This window comes from Lagopus leucura, unplaced genomic scaffold (assembly GCF_019238085.1).
Source record: "Lagopus leucura isolate 7727_CA_CO unplaced genomic scaffold, USGS_WTPT01 Super-Scaffold_100054, whole genome shotgun sequence".
NCBI lineage: Eukaryota > Metazoa > Chordata > Aves > Galliformes > Phasianidae > Lagopus > Lagopus leucura.
Window position 1 is genome coordinate 87,210 of NW_024962300.1, and position 16,099 is coordinate 103,308.

At 56.7% G+C, this 16,099-nt stretch overlaps 3 protein-coding genes across 3 annotated transcripts; 1 reads left to right on the forward strand and 2 right to left on the reverse strand.

Annotated features, from left to right (window-relative positions):
• Positions 1-56: 56 nt before the first annotated feature.
• LOC122188070 lies at positions 57-8,045 on the reverse strand. Its single transcript, XM_042886083.1, has 14 exons — positions 7,987-8,045; positions 7,774-7,900; positions 6,175-6,299; positions 5,599-5,689; positions 4,931-5,010; positions 4,609-4,653; positions 4,316-4,350; positions 3,979-4,142; positions 3,657-3,744; positions 3,235-3,315; positions 2,486-2,584; positions 1,367-2,208; positions 831-907; positions 57-591 (listed from the first exon to the last, which is right to left on the reverse strand). Exons 1-14 carry the CDS (start codon positions 8,043-8,045, stop codon positions 528-530), a joined length of 1,977 nt encoding a protein of 658 aa, XP_042742017.1. The 3' UTR covers positions 57-527.
• Positions 8,046-8,391: 346 nt separating this feature from the next.
• On the forward strand, positions 8,392-11,292 carry LOC122188059 (C-factor-like). Its single transcript, XM_042886065.1, has 6 exons — positions 8,392-9,382; positions 9,660-9,711; positions 9,872-10,059; positions 10,353-10,511; positions 10,644-10,763; positions 11,084-11,292. The coding sequence occupies exons 1-6, from the start codon at positions 9,236-9,238 to the stop codon at positions 11,195-11,197; spliced, it is 780 nt and encodes a 259-aa protein (XP_042741999.1). The 5' UTR covers positions 8,392-9,235; the 3' UTR covers positions 11,198-11,292.
• A 441-nt stretch (positions 11,293-11,733) lies between these two features.
• Positions 11,734-15,654, reverse strand: LOC122188090 (uncharacterized oxidoreductase C663.09c-like). Its single transcript, XM_042886121.1, is given in 6 exon segments — positions 11,734-11,847; positions 12,191-12,301; positions 12,432-12,590; positions 12,709-12,896; positions 14,832-14,883; positions 15,223-15,654. Coding segments are annotated over 6 exon segments (1,056 nt in total).
• Positions 15,655-16,099: the final 445 nt, after the last annotated feature.

Here is a 16,099-nt window from a genome sequence, read left to right on the forward strand (position 1 = left end):
CCCGGCCGTTTTTGTTTTTTTTTTTTTTTTTTTTTTTTTTTAATACAAGAGCTGTGTATTTAAAAAATATATGACTTTTAATTTTAACAACACAAACCTTGCTGGATATTTTGTTAAGAAAGAGTGTGGAACTCAACGAAACCAAGTCAATAAATGTCCAAATGCTGCGATGGCTTCAGGAAGGGCATCAGGTTCCAGGGCCTGGTGCCTGCATCTGCCATCGCTGCTGCCCATGCTACAGTGGGAACAGGTTCCCTCTCCTTGCAGGCTGTTTGCTCTAGGCTGCAATGGAAACACCACAGGTGCAGCATAGCACTGAGGTGAGAACGAGCCCGGCTTACGCACTGCAGCATCCCCAAACAGGCGGCGTTCTCTCTCTCAAAACTGAGGATCTGTCGCTGCCAGGGTCCCCGATGCCTGGCCAGCCACCACCCAGCGGCCCCTGAGGGACATGCAGCTTTAAAGGAAGGTTGCTGAACAGGCTGAAGAAAGGAGATGAGCACGCTCAAGCTTCGCATGGTCTCATCTCAAAAGTCCACATCCCTTTCCGTGACAATCCAGCTCGCCCACATCATCATCGCCTTGGAGAGCCTGCAAAACCAAAATGCGAGCTGCAGTGAGACATGGACCCAATGGGAGGACACAAAAGTGCACAGGTAGGCCCACGGTGGGACTGCTGCTCCAAGAGGGACAAAGCAGAGCTCAGGACCTGGCAGGGACAGAGGGACCCACTGCAGCTGGGCTGCAAAGGGTGCCAGAGCAGATGGCTGTGCCCAGAGAACCGAGGGCTGCAGGAAGGCAGGGCGCATCGAGTCCATCGCTGCACTGACCTGATGGATTGTATCTGCTTGCAGAGCTCTGGGCCGGGGGGCTCGTATTTGTAGCGGGGTGGATTCTCATTCACATACTGTGGAAGTGAAGGAGACAGTGAGCCTGGTGCTGGAGCACAGCTGGCCAGCCACCAAACAAGACCACAATCCCATGACATATCCCGAGACCTTGATACATCTGCAGCAGCTCTTACCTCCCCCCCTCATTTCCTGCCCTCCCCATTTCATTTCTCTTGGAGACCTGGAAAAGCCTTCAGCAAGGGCTGCTTCCCACACAGCTCCCTGCTGAGCACAGCTGCACTTTCACCCAAAGTCACAAGTCCTCCCTGTACCCTGCATACAGCAGCTCTGTTCTGCCTTCCTAGCAGCCAGGAAGGCCTGGCTCAGCACGCCTGCTTTCCATTGCCCATCCCCAGCACAGCCTTACAGACATGCAGAAAGGCCTGCAGGAGGCACACGAGGGGTGTGGGGACACAGAAACCCTCAATGGGTGCCACATGAGTCCCACAGGATCCCACCAGCTGCTTCATCCTTACCGGCTGCAGATCTCTGTGCTGCTCCAGGTGGTAGTTGGGACTTTTCACTGAGGATGCCTGCTCCTCCTCCTCCTCCTCTTCTTCATCCAGCTCCTCCTCCTCATCTAGCTCCAGCTCCTCTTCATCCAGTTCCAATTCCTCCTCCTCGTCCAGCTCTTCCTCAAGGGATTCTTCTTCACACTGTGGCCCTATCTCCCTTCTGCTCTTCTTTGCTCTCTGTGGGCTCGTGAACTCCAGCTTCCTGCCCACTTCTCTCCGCGTGCCCTTAGAGGGGTGCTGGGGAGGCTTTCTGCGCTGCAGTCCACCAAGGGACCGACACGGGTGAGGCAGAGCCTGACCATCTCCCACCAACAGCTTCCTCTTGGCACCCGCAGCCCTTCTGGTCTTCCTTGGGGATTCTCCTCCCTTGGCTCTGGCATCACCCAGGTGATGCTTCTGCGTATACAGAGGGAAAGCTGTGCCACTGGAGTCCGCCTGCTCCTGGTGAGGTGCCCTTTCAGCACGGGATGCCAAGTGACTGCTGGGCAGGACAGGTAAAACTGGAGAGACTGATGACACGTTGGCCTGAGAATCCTCTGGCCGCAGGGGGACTCGAGCAGCACAAGGGGCAGAGCAGGCTGCCTCTGCAGTTGACGTTGCCTGGGTCATGTCAGCCTTCACAGGGCTGATATTGCAATACGAGGTGAGCAGCGAGGGAGATGAAGTCTGCACTGAGTCATCCTGCAGCAAGGCCTGGGGAGAATCGTGGCTACAAGGTTCCAACAAGTCAGGGGTGTTGCTGTCGGCAGCCACCTCCTGCTGGGCCTCTTGAGCGCGTGGAGAGCTACACAGATGGGACTTCTCTGGTAAAAGGAAAAAAAGCAGAGTCGCATTGAGCAAGGGGCACTCTGCAGGTGGTAACACATGGGAGCAGGAGCTGTGCTGGTATGTGAGACAGGGCAGGTGAGCATCACAGCAGGCATGGGAAAATGGCACCCTGGGGACATCAGATTAGCACACCACTACTTTTTGACCAGGGCAAGAAAGTCAGCATCAAGGAGGAGCTGCACGTCCATGCAGACAGGAGAGGGGCTGTCTGCTCCCAGCAAAACGTGTGCTCCACACAGCATGGAGACTCACCTTCTGAAGAGGACAGGGTCAAGGACACAGGGGGCAGCCTGTTCCAAGGGTTGTCCAGCGATGCCTCTGAGTCCTCTGACAGTACTGTTGACTCTGCAGCTGCAACAACCACGACCAGGATGTGATTGGATTGAACTGCAGGACCAAGAACGCTGCTGTCTATTCCCAGCCCTGCAACAGCTAAGAGTGGTGAACTGCACAGGCAGCACTCAGGGGGGAGCTCTGAAACCCTTCTAGGAGAAAAATCTGGAGTGATGGCTCAGCCAGATTCCTTCTAAGACCTCATTCGGGCAGCTGAGTTACATTGAGCACCCAGAGAGCAGGCAGGAGGAAGGCCTTCCTCTGCACCCTTTTCCTTTCTCGTGCAGGGCTAGCAGAGGGCCTGGCCTCTTGCTGCTGAAGCAGACACAGTCAGACAACTGGGGCACGTAAACAGCAGCTGCCACCTCCTGCACCCTATGTGCTGAGAGGTGAGAAACCACACAGAAGCTCTTCACAGACTGTGACCTGATAATGTGGTCCCCATGAGGGACTCGCAGGTGTGTGCTGTCTCCTGGTGGCTGGAGCACAGCCTGCACTGCCCAGGACAAGCTGAAGTGTGAAATTGCCCCCTGCTCACTCAATGCCAGAAGTACTCACTCCTAGAGACCTGGCTCTGCTGCTATGTCCTTCTTAATGCAAAGAGGTTGAGCAGACGTCAGATGAAAATACTAAGAGGTCGCATGGGATGTGCATGTCCCACTACTTACACCTGGCCTGGGCTATGATGCTCTGATCGCCTGGCACTGTCATTTCGTAGCCACTCTTCTCAGGAGATGCTCCACACGTAGCTGAAACAAAAGGGGCACTGCTGGTCACACCCCCAGCACACTGCTCAGCCTTCAAAGGAAGCTTTCTCCACTTTCTAGAGATCCCAGGCAGCTGACAGGACTTCTGGTATCTCAGCAGTGTGGGGAGTGAGACATCAAGAGAAGGAATGTGCCAACCAGGCCTGTGACCTACAAAGCTCTTAGGTGCTCTGTATTCTAGGGGCCGCAGCTTTCAAAATTCCACTTTCTAGGTGTTTGTGGGTTGTGCTCAGACCATAACCAGGAAAAAGTCTCTTATTTCAACATGCTTGAGCACTGAGCTGCTGACCTGCATACCCACCAAACGATGCCACAGCACTGACCTGCCTGGGAAGCAGCGCGGTCAACCACTGCTTCCTCAGCAGGGATCACCAGGATGTTGGCTGGGACTATGAAGACGTCTTCATGTGGCTGAAATGAGAAACATTACTTATTTTTTTTTGCTGGGTGGTCCCTCTCAAGCTGCAGGAGCTCGCTCACAGGTGAGCATAGCTTCAATTCCCAACAAACCTCTGCTTCTGCCCCCTGCTCCTTTCCTCCTCTAAGCCCTCAAGCAGGGCCCCTGCCACGAGCTGTCACAGCCCTGCCCCACATGGTCACACAGGGCTGGCTCTGCACCAAGCACTTCTCAACACTTGGACTGACCTCTTTCTGGAGCTCTGCCTCCCATCGGGTCACAGGGAGCTTGTCTGCCTCTGCTGAGGGTGTCTCTTTGGGCACCTGCAAATCCAAGCACTCCTCAGCGTTTTCCTTCAAGACCTCAAGCTGGTCCTGTGCTATCACTTCTAACAGCTGAGAGAGGGACGGCTCTGGAGCAAGAACACATCTATGTTAGTGGAGAAGATGCCTCAGCTCAGGCAAATGCTTTTACTTTTTGATGTGGGACAGAAACTTGTGGAAAGATGCAAAACTGCATTTCCTCTGCAACCAGGAACTCTTTTTCCTTTCTTTCCCCAGCCACACAGGTCTTCATGACCCTTACCTGAGCTAGGAGTGGTCCCCATAGAGAGATTCCTCCTGCAGTGACCAAGGAGAAAGCCAGTGTGAGAGCTGGGTGGGCTCCTGTGTCAGCGGGATCACACCCATGGAAGTGACCTGCTTTGCACTCTCTGCTCAGCTCTGTCACATCCCAGGGCAGAGTCCCACAGATTCACAAGGATCTACCTTCAAACACGTACCAGCCCCTGCCAGCTCATGTGAAAAACATTCAGTGCCTGCACCCTGGCACCGTGGTGTCTGCACGTATTCCCTGGCAATCACCAGCCCCATACTTACAGCCAGAGCTCCTTTATCTTCTGTAGCACAGAGGGCTCCTGGTTCCTAGAACAACAGAGAAGCCAGTTACTGATGGGGCGTTCCCTCCCATGCACACATTCCTTCAGAGTCTGTGACACAAATCTCTCTCATGCAGTGAGTACAATGATCTCTAACACAATCAGGTCACAGCAGCACATCTCTTAGCTCATTACTGGCAGTGCATGCTGCTGTGCCAAGGGCTCCTGGCTTCAGTGCTACGTGGCAAACACTGTCTTCTCAGCTCCAGGGCAATGCTCAAGCCCCACAGACCAGCACCCCCAGCCTGCAGCCTGACACATACACATTTGATGAATCCATCCTCTGCCTCTCCATGGGCAGCACAACGAAGCGCTGGGCGGTGAGATAAAACTCGCAATCCTCCTGTTGGGGCAAACAGAGTCCATGTGGGATGGGCAAGCAGTCACAGCTCTGCTCCCTCCCACTTAAGGACTGGTGAGCACCTCCCCAGCCCAGCTAACAACCTCAACAAGGAGCAGCCTGAACTCCCCTGCAGCGGGTTTTGCACCTTCTGCATCAGCTGTTAGCTTTTGCAGCAGCCTCTTCATGGGCTGTAAGCAAGGCTGAGCCAGCCTGAGGCCATGGGGAAGTGCCTGAATCTGAGCAAGGGGAGGGCAGGGAGCTCTCTGCCATGGGCTGAGGTCCACGCAGGCCTCCTGCAGGCACAGAGCTGGCAGCTCCAGAACAGCAAGAGGAAGCAGTCAGGTGGCTGAGGCCACTGCAGACCCTAGGGGAGATGCACCACGTCCCCATGGAGGGCTCAGGCCATCAAGTCTTCTTCACTGTCACCACACAGCTTGCCAGGACCTGAGCACTGAAGGGCCACGGAGAAGAAAGGCCGGCCTCCACCCACCCCCAGCTCCATCACGCAGCTCTGGGAGCAGCTCAAAGCACGCAGGGAGCAAGGCAAGGTTAGGGAACAAATTACTTCCATGCATCAGAGTAACTTACCAGCTTGGCCTCCTCCCGGAAACACAGTGTGTACTTCTGCAAGGTGATCAGTCTACAGATAAGGCTGGAAAGCATGAACTGCATGTGGGCACTAGAAAAAGAACAGAGCAGGACCATCTGGGTCGACGAAGAATGAAGTCAGACCGCCCACACCAACCATGGGGCTCCCCTTACAGCTACACGACACAGGGGCACAACGGAACACTTCTCAGCATGAGCATCAGGGACTGAGCTGCTGAGAGCTGCTTTATATCCTCCCTCCGATACCAGCAATTGCTCCAGCTGGAAAACAGAGGGCTCGCATCCAAATGGGGAAACCAAGACAGGCTGCTAGCACTGACAGAGCCCAAGGAACCACAGTTAAGGTGTTTCCATCAACCCCTGCACATCCCAGCTAGCCACATCTGCAGCACCAACGCCTGTGTTCCAGCCTAGCAGCAGCACCTCCTTCACACCGACTTCCCACCCTGTTATTGATTTAGCTTAACACAACCTGAAACAAGGCCAGGCAGGAGCCCCACTAGCAGCTTTGCAGAGCTGCAGTCCCAGCCACGGCCGAGCCACGATGGAACCCACTTTTCTTCTGCCTGCAGAGCTTCTGCTGTAATGACCACTCGGATGTAGTGGGAGCCGTCTGAGACTTGCAAGACAGCATCTTGCTGCACTTCACCTTGGCCAGGAGCACTTGAGCCACTCAAAACCTACAGAGCAGGGAATGAAAAAAGCAGAATGAACATCACCCAGAGAACAGACAGCGATCGAAGGCAGCAGAGCACACCTGGGGAGCCCTCAGGATCCGCTCAGTCACCATCACAGCCTGAAGGGATCTCCCAGCAGGGAGTGGGGCCACAAAGCGGCCCAGCAGCCAACATTTGGCAGCCTGCTTGTGTAAGGAGGTATCCCTCCAACATAATGTGCATAATGCAGCTCTGGGCAGCCTGGTCTGATGGTCGGCGACCCTGCACACAACAGGGGGGTCGAAACGAAATGATCATTGTGGTCCTTTTTCAATCCAGGCCATTCTGTGACAACCACAACCGAGTGCCCTGCCTGCAGATCTCACACTCAGTGAGCATCTCACAGCTTCTTCATCCTCTGTCTCCAAATCACACCGGCCACACCACATGAGGGTCTGTGATGCATCAGAGAGCTCCACGTAGAAACCCAGCTATGTTTTAACATAACTGAATTATTCACTTGTATAACTCGTAGTTATGTGATGATCTGAGCCCTCAGCGCACAGCTAACGACAGTTTAGCCCACAGTTCTCCACAATGCTGGCTCTGAAGCAGAGAGGAGCAACCATCCATAAGCAGCGCTCACAGCCAGCTCTCACCCTTCCTCCCCAGCCAAACCGAGCTGCTGCTGGGTGGCAAGGGGACACCAGGGCTAGCAGAGAGCATGAAAGGAGCCAGGAGTATGGACTCGGCCCAGCTGATTTCCTCTTTCTCCCTTCAGGCTGCCCATCATAGAATCGTTTGAGCTGCGTGACTGGATAATTTAAAGATCCCTTCTGGCTCCACGGCAATGAACAACTCTTTAAAAGGGCAGATAACAGCAGGACAAGGGGAAATGGTTTGAAGTTGAGGGAGGGAAGATTGAGTTTGGATGTCAGGGGGAAGTTCTGTACTATGAGAGTGGTGAGGTGCTGGAACAGCTGCCCAGAGAGGCTGTGATGCCCCATCCATCCCTGGAGGTGTTCAAGGCCAGGTTGGATGGGGCCCTGGGCAGCCTGGGCTGCTGTGAAATGTGGAGGTTGGTGGTCCTGCATGTGGCAGGGGGTTGGAGCTTCGTGATCCTCGAGGTCCCTTCCAACCTGGGCCGTTCTGTGATTGTGTGAACAGACAGACACTGGATCACGAGCCCAGAGCCCCACGCAGCCTGATTTTGGGTGCCTGCAGGCAATGGGCATCCCCCACCGCTCTGGGCAGCCCACACCTCCTTACATCCACGCTAAACCTCCCCTCCTTCAGCTCCAACCCATTTCTCCTCGTCCTACCACAGCAGCCCCTACTACAAAACCTGTCCCCTTCCTTCTTCCGGCCCCTTTGGGAACCGAAGGCCGCTTCTGGATGCAGCCCATGGCACAGCAGGCTCCCGGCGCTGTGAAGGCACGCCGCCGGCCACCAGAACCCCGTGCCTCGCGGCAGGCCGCTCCCCCGCACGGATACCCACCCGCAGCACCTGCCCCGTCAGCCACTTCTTCCCGTCGGGCTGCTCGTGGTTCAGCAGCAAGCCGACGATCCACGGCTGCAGGACGTAGAGACCGGGAGCGGAGAGATTCCTATTGCCGTACAGCAACCTGGCGGGGCGAGAGGAAGGGCCCCGTTTTGACAGCCGAAGCCCGGCAGGGCAGCCCGGCTCCCCCCGCCGCCGCCGCCGCCTCACCCGCCCTCGGCCGCCCGCTCCGCCGCTCCCGCCCCTCCAGCACTGCACACCGCCGCCATGGCCGCCCGCGGCCCGGGAAGGGGAAGCGCAGCCGGGCGGCAGCATCCGGGGCGGGGCGGCGTTCCGTGGGGCCGGAGCCGCCTCGTGGTTTGCGGGGCTGGGGATGGGGAGAGGACGGCGGTGTTGGAACGCAGCCGAGTTTATTGTGAGCAGCGCGCTCGGCGCTCTCCGAGTCCCCGTTCGCAGCAGATCTCCGGAGCTGCTCCGGCTCGCACCGCTGAACTGAACCGTTCCTTCGTGCCCGTGCTCGGGTCGCTCCGTGCTGCGCTCAGTCACGTTGCTCCCTGCCGGCTGCTGGGGGACGCGCTCACACGGGGAGCGTCGGGAGGAGCATCGCGCCCGCCGCCATGCTGTCACGCTGTTTTTTCTGGAGCACGGCTGCGATTTGGGTCCATCCCAGTCGGGCTCGTGGCCGCCCCAGCACAGAAACGAAGCGAGGATCGCTGGGATCACCCTGAGCTGGGGCGGCTGCGGTGTGCTGGGTGGGAATGCTGGCCTTCCATTGCGCTTCCAGCTGTGGCTGCTATGAGGGCTGAGCTTTGGGAAGACGGCCCTCCTGGTGGGTTTCCAAGAAGTTCCGGAGGGTTCCCAGGTTTTCCAGCCTGTTACGGTGACAGAAGGGCGCTCACCTCTCCTGGCTGTCGTGCACAAAAATGGTGCTGCACACAGTCTGGCTTTGCCGATCCAGCCCCGAGGGACAGAGGACAAGAGGGAAGGTGGGAGGAGGCACCTCCGTGCAGGAACAGAGGTGGTTCTGGTGCCAAAACCACGAGGCTCACGTTTTGGTAGATGAGATGAGAGAAGAGGGAGGTATGAAAAGTGGCAACCAAACTGCAGCCAAGGCCTGCACAGGCAAGCTGCTGCTTGTACTGCGTCAGCTTTGGGAGCAGAGGTGGCTTTTCACAGGGCTCAGGACAGTGTGTATCACCACCAGGTGAGCGTTGTCGGCTGTCAGACCTCCCAGCCAGGGCATTCCCTGCCCGGGCAGGACGCTGGGATCCCCTTCTGTCACACAGCCACCAGGAAAGCCGGATCAAGGGTGTGGAGTAAAGCCAAGAGGCTGGCATGTTGCAGAGAGTTTTGTGGAGCAAAGAGCAGATGCAAGCCCTCACGGGAAAATGTGAGATAACTGAGTTGTAAAAGGCACCTGGAGGCACTGCGGTGTCAGCACAGAGGCAGACGAAGCAGTATGGCTGGAGTTCGCTTCCACTCTGCTCTGGTGACTGGGGCCAACCGGGGAATCGGCCTCGGGCTGGTCCGGCACCTGCTGGCATTGCCAAACCCACCTGAGTGGGTCTTTGCAGGCTGCCGGGACCCCAAGGGACAGCGAGCGCAGGTGAGGCTGGGCTGGAGCTGAGGTGGGGGACAGCAGGGCTGCTGCAGGAGGGGGGATGTGGGAGGGTCTCCACCAGGGAGCTGCAGCCCCGGCCCCACGGACACGAGAGGCAGAGTGTGATGGCCATGGGATGAGGTGTGCACAGGGTGCCCTGGGATCAAGAAGGGAGCTGCTGCCACTGCCTGGCACCGTGTGCCCCAGGGCTGCAGGCAAAGGGCTGGTGTTGTCTGAGCAGCTCAGAGTGCGACACGAGGCTCACATCAGCTGTCTTCTACAGGAGCTGCAGAAATTGGTCTCCAAGCACCCCAACGTGGTCACTGTCCCGCTCGGTAGGTGACACAGCTGGAGCACAAGGCTGCCTCCCTGGGCTCCCTGCTCTGCCAGCACGCCGTCCTCCCCCATCCCTGGTGCAGGGCTCTGTCCCAGCACTGTGCCTGCTGGCAGACACCGAGGGCAGCGGGCGCTCACCTCCCCACCTCGCCTCTGCAGAAGTCACCGATCCCGCCAGCATCAAGGCGGCCGCAGCCAGCGTCGGGGAGCGCCTCAAGGGCTCGGGGCTGAACCTCCTCATCAACAACGCTGGGATCATAAGGCCAAACAAGCTTGACAATGAAACACTGAAGGACATGGCTGAGGTGTACACCACCAACACCATTGCACCTCTGCTGGTCAGCCAGGTAATGTGCTCACCCATAGCGCCAGGAACATCCCTGTTCTGAGGCCCTGAGATCCTCTGTGGCAGAAGGAAGGGGCTGGTGGAACAGAGCCCTGCTCTGCTCTTTTACTGATGCTCCTGAGCTGCTCTGAGGAGCTGTGGGACAGGGGTTGGTGCTAAGGAGCTGGAACCTGGCGGGAGGGGGATGAGAAAAGAGGAAGATGGCTGCCAATGGTGCTGGTGCCAGCACTGCTGCTGTGGAAGGAATTGGTCCTGTCCCCTGTGTGTGGAACCCTGAATCTCCCCTCCCCACAGGCGTTCCTGCCCCTGCTGAAGAAGGCAGCCCAGGGCAGCACGGGCTCGGGGATGAGCTGTAGCAAGGCAGCCATTGTCAACATGTCCAGCATTGGGGGATCCATTTCTTCTTTCAGTGGTTGGGATATAATGGAAGTTGCCTCATACCGCTGCAGCAAGGTATGGCACATACCACATCCACACACTGTGGAGGGAAAATATCCTTCCTCTCCCCTGCCCAGCCATGGGATCTGCACGTGTCCCCATGCTGCACCTTCTCATCCCCACCTGATCCCTGTGCTGTCTCCACAGGCTGCTCTCAACATGCTCACCAGGTGCCAGTCCATGGGGTACCGCGAACACGGCATCTTCTGCGTCGCTTTCCATCCTGGCTGGGTGCAGACAGACATGGGGAGCGCAGGAGGACACACGGTAGGAGCTTCCCCACGTTGGGCCCATCCACAGCCTGTGCTGGTCTCCCACGGAGGCTGCTGTCTCCCAGAGCCCTGCACCAAGACCCCCTCAGGGGGCTGCTCCGTCAGCACCATGGCAGCTCTCCCTGCCCTGGGACCCCTGCGCAGCGCCAGCCCCGGCTCCTGGCAGCCCCACCGCCCGCCTTCCCAGCTCTCACCCTCCTCCCAGGGCTCTGCTTCCCCCTCAGCCCGGCCGCTGCCTTCCCGCAGCCGGGCTCCAGGGCACAGCCTGGGCAGCCCTTGGGCACACACGCCTGCGTTTCTCCCTCTGCCCTGCAGCCCCCGCTGACGGTGGACGCGAGCGCAGCAGGGATGCTGAAGGTGCTCTCCAAGCTCTCGGAGAAGGACAGCGGGTCCTTCCTGGACTGGGAAGGGAACGTTGTGGCCTGGTGAGGTGCTGGCCCGGCCTCGTGCCTGGATCCTGGCAGTGGCCTCTCTGCTGCTGCCTGATCTCTGCTAAGTCTTCAATAAACCCATATCTGACAACAGCAATGCTCTTGGCTCTATCTGTGAGCACAACAGGCTCTGTGGAACCCCATGGAGGAAGGCCCCTTCCCAGGGGGTCCCACCCCTCATCTGTGTGCATCAGAGCCCACTGTTCCCAACCACAGCCACTGCCAGGTGTCCCCTCAATTGACAGATGTCACTGCTGGAAACATTCCCTCCAGAAAGGCCAGGATTAGGGGCCAATACCTGTCTTTGAGGAGGTGAGCTGCCTGGAGATGGGAGCAGCACAGGCAAGGTGGGGGTATAGGGTCTGTCCAGCAAGGGTTCCTTATGAGGGCTGAGGTGGGGGGAGGAGGGGGCATAGGGTGATGCAAAGTTGGGATGCAGGGCACCGAGTGGCTGCACGTGAGGTGGGGAATGGGGAGAAGCTTCTGCCCTTGTCCGTGAGTAGGGAAGAGTGACATGGTTGTGCTGAGCTGGCATCACCAGGGCAGGCGGTTCCCTTCCCAGTCAAGGAAGGCCCCACAGGTCTCCTGTGAAAGGATGCTCAGCACCTCCAGAATGCCCTGCATGCTGCGCTCCACTGTCATGGGTGCCTGTGGAAGAGGACAAGGAACAGGATCACTGCCACAGCTGTGATGGGCAGGACGAGCTGCAGGGTCTGACCAGGCTAGAGGGTGCATGGAAGCTGCTGCGCCCTTTTGTCCCAACTTGAATGGGGCTGGCTGCCTATAGAGATATTCTTCCTTCTTGCCAGTCCTCTGCTCTCCGTGTGAGGGACAGGGCTGGCAGCCAGTGTCCCCTGCCAGCCCCAAGCAGCTGCAGAGCCTCTACCTCCACACACACAGCTGCAGACCTCAGAGCATTCCCTTGGCTGCAGCTTCACCAAGCAGCAGGGACACAGCACCCGTTCCTTGTGTTTCCTGCACAGCAGCATACCTGCTCCGTCCCCATGTCGGTCTTCACCCAGCCAGGATGGATCGCTGCACACAAGATCCCCTTGTCCCTGAGCTCTGCAGCCAGGCACCTGGTCACCATGTTCTGGGCAGCCTGGAAGAGTCAGATAGCATGGGCACGGCTCAGGCTGGTGCTCTGAGTGCTCATGCTTGCAGGACCAGGCAAGGGATGCCTGGAGCAGGTCCGTGGGGGACTATCCCCAAATCCCCCCCTGCCCCCTCACCTTGCTGGCACGGTATGGGTACATGGGGGCCTCCAGCACCCCAAGACACAGCCCGATGGAACCCACTTTGGAAGACACATTGATGATGGCAGCCCTGCTGCAGCTCAGCCCCTCCGTCCCCGCGTCCTTCGCCGCCTTCTCCAAGAGCGGTAGGAATTCCTGGCAGGAAGATACGCATTAGAGCTCTGTTAATATAGACCCTGGTTTTCAGCCTTGCCCTTGAAGTCCTCACACCATGATTACAGGCCACAGAGGAGCAGCCCTAGCCCACACACACCTTGGCAACCTGCAGGGGCCCCACCACGTTGACTGCAAACGCAGCGAGCATCTCCTGTGCATCCACAGACTGCAGCGTGGCCTGCGAGCCGACGCCAGCGTTGTTGATGAGCAGGTTCAAGCCCTGGCCCTGCAGATGAGTCTCCACAGCCTGCACGGCTCCACGGATGCTGGGCAAGTCCACCGTGTCTGCAGGGCAAAAAGAAGAATGTGACTGCATTCACTTTATGGATTTGAGGGGTTATTTTGTAAGTGCTGCCTGGAGGAATGCTGTAGCCATTCGTGGAGACTTCCTCCAAGAGCTATAGGGCTTGCTGGTGTATTGGGGAAATATTCATTATCTTATTGACTTACATTCTGATCTTTCCTGGTTGATACCCAGTCTGATGGGTCGTTGAGAGTGACCTTTTCATTTTCCAACATGCTAAAATTCATCTTTCCAGGATACAACATGAAACTTTTCCTTGCAGACTGCGATTCCCATCCTTCTCTTACCTACAGATGCTCCAGCCCCCCTACACTACATAGGAGTGGTATGTTTTAAGTCTGTGTTTTCTTAAGGTTTGCTTGTCAAGACCTGTATCGCATGATGGATGCTTGCCCCACTGAAATGTCCCTCATTTCTTTAAAAGGAGACATCTGAACACCTGGCAGATCTGAAACGAGCCTGGTTAGACCAACCGTTAACACTGGCAATACATTTTTATGTCACAACTACACAAGCCTTTAAGGTCTATGAATATTCACATTTGTGGGTGCTGCTGAGGATGAGTCCCAGTGCACACATGCTCTGCAGAGCCTGCTGCAGGGAGCATCTGGGAGCCAGGCCCCCACTTGCAACATTCTGCCCCCACTTGACTTGTGTTCTCAAGCTTGCACAAGACTGAATTAGCAAAGATGGGAAGAGCTAAAGATGACTTGTTCTTCCCTTGAGCACCAGAATGACCCTTTTCTGGGGCATTTTGAAGTAGTCTGGTAGGTTTATGGTGGTGGCAAGCAAGCCTTAAGTCATCTTATAAAGCATTTGAGTGACCTGGGAGTCAAGTATCCATGGGGCAGCATAGATTTTTGGAAGATGAGTGTTACCTTACGGAAGCAGCATTTTTTTTTCTGACGCCCAGCTTGAATTTGGAGTTATTTGCGATTTGGGGTTTTGACCTCTGTGCTGAGGCATGTGGACCCCTTGGAGCAAGAGCCTGAGCTTGTTCAGGTGCTGCTCAGCTTGGGGCTGTTGCTGGTGGTACTGAAAGCCTTCGCTATTGCATTGGGGAGCTGATGGGGATGCAGCGGTGGGATTCAAGAGGATATTTGGGACATCACATTGCTTGCATTGCAGGGGAGTTGGGCTAGATGACCTTTTAGGGTCTCTTCCAACTCAAGTGATTTCATGATTCTTTGGTCTCATGAAGGATATTTCTCAACAAGCTTTATGATGACTTCTTTTTGGATGATGTACAAGCAGAGCTCCAAGCTCCATTACTCCAGGTGTCATTCACTGGCTTGGGTGAATGATTAATGTCTGTGTTTGGACTGGCTGAGTCATTGCTCCAAGGGAGAATGGGGCCAGGCATGTGTGACGAGCACATCCCTATTGCTACACCAGCCTAATTAGCTGAAGGCAACATCTCCTCTCCTCTCCACAATGGCTGAAATGGTGCCTACAAAGCAAAATGCACGCCCAGATCCTCAGCTTTCAGATGGAAGAAAATGGGGTTAGAAAGGGAAAGAAAGAAATGCAGAACGAAAGGATACAGTGGGCATTTCAGAGTTAATTTCTTTCATTTCTGAAACACGTGTTCCTATCATTGGTTTGAAGTAAACCATTCCCTTAAGTGGAGGAAGGCAGCCTGGAGCAGAACTCCCTGTAGATGAACACCCCAACTTTGGCAATGCAAAGTGCCATTCTCTGCAGCTCTCCCTTTTATCCCATGCCCTTGTCTTCTCCTCTCCTGCTTGTCACTCCACCTGGCAGACATCCCAGCTCACCAAGCTGAAGCCACATGGCTGCCACCACCAAGGTCTAGCAAAGACATCCATAGTTGTGCCCCTAGACGAGTGGAGGGCACAGGAGGGAGGAGGGCCAGGAGCAGCAGAGCCTTATGAAGGAGGGGGGTGGCACCATACCTAGATGGATCAGCTTGATGTTGGGGTGCCGGGCCGCTAATTCTTGCAGGGCCTGGAGACAAGGGCATGGAGCAGGGGGTTAGAAGCCACCAGCAGCACTGCTGGTCTTCCCACCCATCCCATCCTCGTCCCCAAGGAGCAGACTGCGGTGGCTTTGCTCTTGCTGGGGAAGCTGTCAGGTGAAGGGGGGCTGCTGGGCTCGGTGCTGTCCCCAGCAGGGAGAAGGGGATGATTGGCTCGGTGTGAGCACCCAGGTCATGGGCGCCACATGTGCACAGCCCACCTTCCCCTCGCCCTCACAGCACCCAACCAAGCTTGCTCCCAGCAGACACCCAGGAGGGGCCGTGATGCCCCTCACTCCCCTGGCTGGCAGACATCCCCATGCACTGACCTTCCCTCTCGGACCAGTGACATCACGGCAGGTAGCAAAGATGTGCTGTGGGGGTTGGGGGCTGGCGGCGAGCTGCCTCACCAGCTCCAGCCCAATGCCCCGGTTGGACCCCGTCACCAGAATGCTCCGAGCCAGCGTGGCCATCTCCAAGGGGGTGAGACAGTCACAGTGGTGACAAACAGGCTGCTCCCAGTGGAACTGCAGCCTGCTTGGCGTGAACGGGAGAAAAGGCACAGCCCAGGGAGTGGCTTTGGGTGCTCATGGGGACAGTGATGGTGCCAGCAGCAGCCCTGGTGCCTTGGATGCCCTGGGACCAGCGTGGGCACGTGTCGTGGGGTGATGGTTCTCCTTGCATTGCCCACTCTCCAAGACTTCTTCTCCAAAGCCCCAGATTCCAAGTCCATGCAACCACAGGAGAAGGATCACATCCATTCAGAGCTTGGAAGCGTGCTTGGAAACACAACCAAGAAATGGAAGGGACACAAGCCGGTCCTCCTTGTAGCAGTGGGGTTGCAGCAAGCTCATTCTTTATGCCTGCTTTCCCCCAGGAGTCAGCAGAGAAGACCCCCAGCTGCCCACAGCCTCATCCACTGGGCACCCAGCCCACAGCCCTCACCCTTCTCCCCATCCTCACTCTACCACCCATCATCCAGGGAAGGACAGTGCTGGATGTTTAGTAGGTGCAACAAAGCAAAAGCTCCTGCAGCCCAAGTCAGCCTGGGGACACGGATTTTTAGGAGGCAGAAATGAGTAACGTGCTAAAAAAAAAACAAAGAACTGCCGTAAAAAGTGATGAGCTGAAGAACAGGGGCAAAGTGAACTGAAGTGGGAGAGGAAATTTTGGACAGGGATGTACTCTGGGGTGAGTCTGTTGCAT